Genomic DNA, 9,191 nt, shown 5'->3' with positions numbered 1-9,191 from the left:
CACACACACACACACACTATATATATATATATATATATAACCCTCTCTTGCACCCTCACTGCTCTCTCCCTCCCACAATACCTCTACATCTAATTCTCTAGCTCTCTCTACCTTCCCTCTCTAGTTGAGGTTCCTGTTGATTTTAGTGTTTCAAATCTTCATGTGGGGAGGTGATTGTTAATCATGTCTTGGTGGTTAAAGGGGAGTATTTGATGGAGGTAACGGTGGGGATCACAACAAGTTTGGGTTGGTAATGGAGGCATGGTAGGCACATTTGAAAGGTAAGAATGGTCATATTTCCTCTAATAAAAACAAGAATGGGGGTGGAGGATCAAGGCATGATGGTGTAGCAATATATAGAGAAAGTAAAGGGTTGATTTCTAATTAACTAGAGTTTCTTCAGTTGGGACATTAGTAGTTGATTCTCATTACAAGAATTTACATGGAGGTGTAAATGTTCAAGGTGGGGAGAAAGTAGGTGGCATTGGTTGAGTTTATAAGAAATTTGGTAAGGATAAATTTTCTAGTAAAGGAATTCGGCTAAAACAAAAGCCAATATTTTATCAGTTGTATAGATTCTTGGTTATGTTGTTAGATTAAATTCAAAAGGAGGCAAGGGGCAATTGGAGCAAATAGACGGGGATCCCTCACTTTGTTGATTGTTGTAGGCATTGGCCAATCCTTGAATTTCTTGATATTTTTGTCGTCCACCTCAATTCCTCTCTTACTATAAACAAAAATAAGAAACAAAAACTTATCTATGCAAAAGGTGCACTTTTTGTGGTTAGCAAACAATCTTTTTTTCCTTAGAGTTTAAAATAGATTTAAAAGTGCATTTCATGTTCATCAAAGTTTTTACCATAAATTAGAATTTCATCAAAATGCACAACTACAAATAAGATTAATTTTTATAAAAACATAAACCAGGCAATTCATCCAACATATCATCTAACCTAGGAATGAGGTGATGATATTTGTCAACCAAATAAAATAAAATTAAAATAATAATAATTTTTGAAACAGATGCAAAGCAACAAACTCGGCTCCGCCGGCCCTACTTCGCGTCATCTCCCCAAATGATGCTTTGCTTTACATAGTAACTTCCATTCATTGATTTTGATTAATAAAAAGGAGAATAAGCAAAGCTTATGAGATCAAATTCAAAAACACACTCCTTCGACATTGCTGTGAGACTTCGTTGCTTCGTAGGAGGTGTTTAGGTTTTGCCTTTCATCTTCTCTTTTCATCGTTGTTGTTCGACTTCCTTTCTTCGCAGGAGTGTAGAGAATGCACGAGCCGCTCTTCGACTCCTTTGTTGCTATTCATCTTTGTAGCTTTACTGGACTGCAGAGATTGCACGCATCGCTCCTCCAACTCCTTCATTGTTGTTCATCATCGTTGATTCATAGGAGGTGTGAATATTGCACTGTCGCTTTTTTTGCTCCCTCGTTGTTGTTCATCTTCATTACTTCGCAGTAGGTTCAGAGATTGCACCGTTGCTTCTTCGGCTATTTTCTTGTTGTCCCACTTTGGTTCACAGGAAGCACAGAGATTGCACAAGTAGCTTCTCCAGTCCCTTGTGCGTGCCCTAGCCCACCTGATCAGGCTCCCTCTCTCCCTTTATTATATTATAAATTATATATATTATAATATGAAAATATAACATTATATATTATATCATAATATATTATATATGTTATATTAAAAATAATATAATATTATATATATTATAATAAAAAAGAAGAAAAGAAAGAATGAAAAAAGAGAACAAAGAATGGATGATGGGATTTTTTAAATAAGTGTCGAAGACCTCGGGTCGTCAACTTTAAGTCCAGCTAAGATGGTTAAAATTCGAAGACCCGCACCATCAATCTTAGATCTGGGCGGATGGTTTTAAATTTGAAGACCCCAGGCTGTAGTATCTTAGATCCAGCCAGGATGGTTCCAGATCAAATACCCTATGGTGTCGACCGTAGGTTTGGATTGAAAGAAACTATGGCATGCGCTGTCCCAATTTCTCCCTCGGAGGGGAGGGGATACCAGGAGGCTATCAAAATTTCAGGAAAATTACAAAACATTTTGGAGTAATTATAGAGAAATTAAATTTGAATTTTTGATTAATCAATTAAAAATATTTAAAATTAATTAATCAAAATTAATTGAAATTAATTGATTAATTAATTATATAAAATTCAGGAGATATCTAAAATACAAAATCATTTCAAATTGGAGAGCATTTTAAATTTGAGAACATTTCAAATCCATGAGCTATTTAAAATACAAAAACTTTTAAAATTATGGAGTTGTTAAAATACGAGGGCATTAAACATTCAAAAGTTTTAAAATTCAAGTGTTTTGACATTTAATCTGATGAATTAGTTAATTAATTAATTAATCAACTAAGCAAATATAAAATAAAATTTAATAAAAATATATTTTTTTACTAATTAACATACATAAATGATACTCTCCTCTCCAAACAACAGCTCTCCAACTCTACAAGCTCTGTACAGACTGCTCACAACTCAAATAAGTATAGAATAACTCTTTAAGTACTGTACTATACAACACAATAAACATCTGTACATATTGCTCTCCAAATTCCTCTGAAACAAAAAAACTCTCAAACTCTCCAACAAAAGTTCAAACACAAACTCTCAAACTCTCCAACAAAAGTTCAAACACAAACTCTCAAACTCTCCAACAACAATTAAAATTCAATCTCCAAACTTTTCAACAACAACTCAACTATCAACTTTAAAACACTCAAAAAGCTCTCCACAATAAGGCTCCAACTCTCCTGTCTGAGATCCCTACAAAAAAGAGTAAAGTTCATTAAACATTGGAATAATTCAATTTTCAAATAAATGCTAAAATAGAAAATGCTACTAGTACACATGTAATGAAAAGAATCTATCAAATAGTAAAAAAGAAAAGTATTATGGTAAAAATACTAGTGTAGCAAAGTACTTCAGTAAAACACTAAGTGTCAAACAACTTATGTGAACTCAACAAACATAAAATCAAATCTTAATAAAATCATTGGGCAGCCTTATTTATAAGAACTTGGTTGTAAGGCCCACTACCCGACAACTTTCAAAAGAAAGATGTAAGCCCGACCTTAGGTGAAAGTTTTAGGTTAAATTGAGCTAACTCCTAACCCCCAATTAAAACAACAGTTACTTCTAATAGAAGTCATAAGTCTAACCTCCGAGAAAAATATTTAGGTAAAAACACGACCTTAGATCCCTCACCTGGGCATCCTAGTCTATAGTACTTGGTTGTAAGACCCTCAAATCGGGCCACTTAGCTTACCGGATTAGGTTGTAAGTCCCATTATTGGGCAATTTCTAAGGAAGCACTAAGACCTATCGAACTAAAATATGCAGGCTACCTCTGGTAGAGGCCATGAGTCCTACTAACTGGGACATTTTCAAATGAAAGCCATAAGTCCCTACATAAATCTAATCACACGAACAACTCTTATTGAAAATCAAGGCAAAATCCTCAAGAGATAATTTCATATTTAAATAATGCTTTGAAATATAGTAATTATGATACTAATCCCATGTCAAAATTATGCAAAATTTCTATTATATGCTCTTCTACAAAACACACAAATTTCATAGGCATCTTAGCCTAAAAGATTAAGATGTAAGACCCGCTTTTTAGTAAACTTCCTAAGGGAAATCATAAGACCTGCCCAAACAATTAAAATTCCTGGCCAGCCATGCTATAGAAATAGGTTGTTAGACCCATCTTCGTACAACTCATAAATAGAGCAATAAGCCCCATTCCAAATTAAATACCTTGGCTACTATCTACGAAAGCCATAAGTTCCAACCTAAATTTAAATCCTCGAGCTACTTTCTACGAAAGTCATAAGTTCCAACCTAAATCTAAATCAAAACACCTGGGCTACTTCCTAAAGAACCTATAAGACCCGCTCTAATTCAAACTCCTAGATTACTTCTAAATGAAGTCATAAATCCCAAACTAAATCAATTTCTGGGTATTCTAATAAATGTAAACTCCAAAACACTTAATATAGTTAAAACCACATCTAACCATTTTTGTCTGTTTAGGATCTCTAAGTGGTGGCTACCCATGACTGCTAATCAGATTCCTGGACACTACGGTCAATGATTGTTAATGTTCGTAGACTGAAATCTATGATCTACCCGAGACGTCGGAATCATGGAATCTTGATCAGGTTTACCTCCATTTCCTGCACTATTGAGACTAAAATTATCTAAAAATTATTTCATCCTTAATCGAGAATTTTCTCTTACGTGTTAAAAGTGGTAATTAATAATGAGTGTTTGCGCTCATGTGATGTAAAACCCACAGATATTTAAACCCTGACAATACTCTCAATGGAATCCTACAACTGCAAAGCGGGATTCATACATTCGTGGCATATTTCTTCAGCCAACAAATTTCTAACTACTCAGCTAGGGATTACTTTTCTTTCCATCTTTGGATGGAAAGAGAATTGTTAGTCTTAATTATCAAATATCTAAAATTAATTATAGATATTTATTCATCAAAAGCCTGTGTTTTCTTTCACAGCAGAATTTAGGTTGACTCTAATGCCTACAAGTTTTGTTGGTAGAATGATAATATGACGTCTATGAAGTTCTTAATGATTATGAACCTAAGTGAGGGAGCAAAATTGCAGTTCCCTCAAGCAGTTCAGAACACAGGCTATGCTGGAGTAATCATTCAATTTAGAACTATTTCCAAAGTCATGCAGTTTCAACAGTTCCTTCCTGAGAATACTGTTAGCATACATACTATCAAATGTGTCATTAAGAAGTCTACTACTAAAGTTGTTGATGAGTAGGCTCCCAAGAGGGCCTCTTTATTTTCAAGACTCTCCATGAAACCTGTTATTTCTCCAATAATTCAAATGAAAGTTCCTAATAATAAGCTACAATCTTCTAGGGTGAGTACAACTAGTCAGAACATAATTCAGGATGAAGTGCTTAAACAGTACAAAGCTGAAGTTCCTGATTTAAGTGCTAAGCTTTCCAGGAAGGTCAGAAGAAAGGTCAATGCTCACTTACGAGCTAATGGCTGGATGCCAAATATACTTTAAGAATCATTACTGCAGCTAGAGGCAAATGTACCCACCAATAATGGTTTAGTACCATTAAAGTGGGTAAAGAGAAATGATGATAAGGATCAATTAAAGAAGTTTTTCTGGGATACTTCACGTCAAGATCCACTACCGCTAAAGAAGAGGAATCTGCCTCTTCTAAGGTATATAAAATACTGAAGGCTATCAAAGCCAAAAATCTACAGTGAAGATTGAGGAAATCTATCACTTAAGTTATTTTCTCAAATGCAATTCATCCCTAGAATAAAAAATTTTTAATAAGACCTTATAGAGAGTAGTTTAAACATCCTCCATACTATCGAGAACCTAGATAATTCTGTCCTTATATAGGTCGATACCCATATTACGGAAGAAAATAGTTGGGAGAGCCTTCTGATTGTCTACATGCTAGAGGCTATAACAAAAGATATGATAAACATTGGTATAATAAATCTCGGCATTCAAAGATACATTATGTTGCTCTTTTAAGAACCTAGAAGAACATAAAATCTTACAAGAATATATTTTTCTAAAAATACCTATCAAATTTGTAATAAGGCATATCTATACTTGCAATAACCCTCGAAGATTAGTAAACATATTAATATATCTTTAAAACAGCATAAACAATAACAAAAATAAACGTCCTTGCATTTTTTAAATAACAAAGTGAGAAGATTCATACTAAGTGACAAGATTCCATTCCTATCTATCTAATGCATACTTTATGCCCCACTAATCATATATGTAGTAAAATGGAAATTATTTTTAATAAGTTCTTTTGGGGCTCTAAAGATGGTAATCGTTCCATCCACTGGAGCTCTTGGACTAATTGTGCAGGGAATAAGGATGAGGGCAGACTTGGCTTTCGTACCTTGATTGAGATGGTCAAATCTTTTAACCATAAATTCTGGTTTTCTTTTAGATCCAATAAAAGTTAATGTGCTAATTTTATGACTACCAAATACTGTAGTATTAATCATCCTTTAAATTGTTGCTACAAACCAGGAGATTCTTTCAATTGGAAAAGGCTTTGCAATATCAAGTGGGAAGCCAAAGAGTTCATTCAATGGGGTTTGGCGTTGGGAACATTTACTTTTGGCAGGATAAGTGGCTGGTTAATTTTTCTATTGACAGCCTTTTAAACACTCATTCCACGTCTAATATTAAAGTCAAAAAGTTCTTTATTAATGACACTTGGAATTTGAACATGCTTGCTAATATGATTCCTGGTACCATCATTAGTTTAATTACTATGATTTCTATTTATAGGGGGGGGGGGAGAGGACTGCATTTTATTTAATCGTTCCAATGATGGCCGGTCTGTCACTAAATTTGTGTGGAACTCGATCAGACAAATCCTGCCTAAAAACTTTATTTATGATGTTATTTGGCATGCTAATATTCCTCCTCTTTACTCCTTTTTACTTTGGAGAATTTTACACAACTATTTACCTGTTGACTTTATTTTGATGAAAAAAGGTTTGATTATTGTTTCTAAGTGCCAATGCTGCTACCATATCGAAAATCTTAACCATGTTTTCATCAATGGCCCTATTGCTACTAAAGTGTGGATTTACTTTGACAATATCTTCAATGTGATTACCTCTTTTCATTATGATTCGATTACTTCTTTGCTTAAAGATTGGTTTCTTCCTATCAAAGGTCATATTAGAAATTTAATCCCTATTATTATCTGTTGGTATTTATGGGAAATCCGGAATAATTCCAAACATGAGAATATTGGGATGAATGCTTTGAATGTTATTGCTAAAGTGAAGAACAAGGTTCTTCAACTCTTTGTGGCGAAGTTAATTACTGTTGACTCCTTTAAGAATTGCATTCCTGCTGCTAATGATTTAGGCTTGAAGTTTATTGTTCAGCTTATCATCAAAACTGAGAAATTGGTTTATTGGAAGCGCCCTGTTTATGGCTGTTTTAAACTAAATATGGATGGCTCTTATAATAACAGCACGGCTGGCTGTGGTTGCATTATTCGTGATTATAATGGTATGGTTGTTGCGGCTTATGCTGGCCCGTCTTCTGGTACTAATGCTGTTCAAGCTGAAACTGATAGCCTCTTGTATGGGATTCAATTACGTTCTTCTCTTGGCATTACTAACATTTGGGTGGAAGTTGATGCCTTGCTTTTACTTCATTATATTAATGGAAATTCAATTTCAAACCCAACTATTTTTTACAAAGTTAGAGACATTAAGCATTGTTTCTCTCCTATAAACTACTCTCTATCTCATATTTTACGAGAGGGGAATGCGGTGGCTGATGGCTTAGCTAAGATGGAGTGTTCCATGACTGATTTTCTGCATTTTAATGATAATTCTCTACCCAGGGATATCAAGGGGCTTATCAAGTTGGATCAGATGGGATTTCCGTATATCCGATTTAATTAATTTGTCTTTATCTTATATCTGCGGGATTATTCGCCTGTTCATGCTTGCTATTTTTGGTTCTTTGCGGGTGGCTGATTCGGTTCGTCTCTCCTTGTTACATAATTCTTTTTCTGTTGAGTACTTAGTGTCTGATCTCAATGATTTTTGTCTGGTTGTTGTGACCCGTGAGTGCTTCAATTTTCTGTTGGTCAACAATGTGGGGATTGTTGGTAATAGGCATAACAGCAATTTTCAATCTTTCTCAAATTGGATTGTTTTATCTGATGTTGAAGTCTCGGTGTTCGTTTGCTATGGTAGTTAGGGCAGTTTTAACTCTATTTCGGATCTGAATTTGAATATTCCCTTTCTGCTTTATAATTGGGCTTTTTATTTGGGGCATCTTTGTTGTCCGGTGGATGCCTGGAAGGAAATTGAGTATTATATTTGTGGGTATAACTTTTATGGCTGAAATGTTACACCCGTGAGGCTTTGGATTCTTGGCTGCAGGTATTCCAATGGGGCTAATTTTTACAAACCATGGAGCCTGACTAATCTCTTATATCTTCATTTTGGTATACTTTATTATTGGTTGCTTTATTTTTGCTTTAGTATCCTTGCAGGCCTTTTTTTTAGGTTTTTGGAGCTCCACACTCGTTTTGTGAAGGATACGAATGCTGTTGGAAGGGCTATGCTGAAAGTGATTATCTTACCCTTTTTTTTTTTGTTTCTTAGAATGTTGCTAGATTATTATGTAATTTTGATTAGTAGGGACCTCCAGCTCTTAGGCTTCTTTTTTATTTTGATTGTAGCTCTTCGGAGCAGTAGTGAGCTAGAGGTCCCTTTAAGGACTTTGTAACTTTTTCCCGATATTAACGCGTAGGCCCGTAGGAGGGTTTTAACAAAAATAAAAAAAGTTAAGTGACAAGATTCGATGTATTTAAACATCCTAAACTACAAAATAAGTTGCCACAAATGGTCAGTCATTGCCAAGTCTATTTCCCATTTAATATCCTTGAAACTTAGTAAATACATATTTATTAATGAGCCTCTTTAATTACCTCTTTATTGGTTATGAAAGTCCATACAGATTAACCGCTAAAATTATTTTGATGACATGGACTAGACTTTGACTAATTGAATCCATCTGGCTCTTTTTAGGATCAACTCATTTCTCTTCAATTTATAAAGTGCTTGAAACATTTAATTCTGAATCTTATAACTAGGCTACTAGGAAACAACAAAGGATCTTGAGCTTCATTTTCATGTGCATGCTCATTATGACCAACTTGATTTGCATCACTTAGTCTTTATATATATATATATATATATATATATATATATATATATAATTTATCGCTTGAAAAACTGTCGATAGAAAGTAGAGAAAGAGATAGAATAGGTGCTATTTCATTATATTTAGTAATTAAGCATAATTCTAATTATAATTGAAGGCTTATGATAGGAAACACTTGTAGATCTCAAGTATTTCCTATCAATCTTCGGAAAACAACGAGAGTTCTCCACAAAATCACGAAAATAGAAGATAATTTGTATTATTTGATTAAAGAAAACGGAAAATAGCAAGATACAATTGATCTTATATTTGAGAGGAGGATTTCTCTCTCCCAAATCTCTAGACGCCGCTAGAGCCCAAGAAAAATCTAAGAGATCTCAAATTTCAGCCAAATTCAAGTTGCCCT

The 9,191-nt window shown here is 34.2% G+C and overlaps 1 protein-coding gene across 1 annotated transcript in view; it reads left to right on the top strand.

The window, feature by feature from the left end:
- LOC110095807 (putative ribonuclease H protein At1g65750) overlaps positions 1 to 8,309 on the top strand; it is a 51,750-nt gene extending 43,441 nt beyond the window's left edge. The window contains exon 4 of the mRNA XM_028692439.1: positions 6,110 to 8,309. Within this exon, the coding sequence (XP_028548272.1) occupies positions 6,574 to 7,512 (939 nt within the window). The 5' untranslated portion in view covers positions 6,110 to 6,573 and the 3' untranslated portion in view covers positions 7,513 to 8,309. The remainder of the gene's footprint in view (positions 1 to 6,109) is intronic.
- The last annotated feature ends 882 nt before the right edge of the window (positions 8,310 to 9,191 follow it).

Source organism: Dendrobium catenatum, unplaced genomic scaffold (assembly GCF_001605985.2).
Source record: "Dendrobium catenatum unplaced genomic scaffold, ASM160598v2 original_scaffold_202637, whole genome shotgun sequence".
Classification (NCBI taxonomy): domain Eukaryota; kingdom Viridiplantae; phylum Streptophyta; class Magnoliopsida; order Asparagales; family Orchidaceae; genus Dendrobium; species Dendrobium catenatum.
This window is presented reverse-complemented; position numbering and strand designations above follow the sequence as displayed.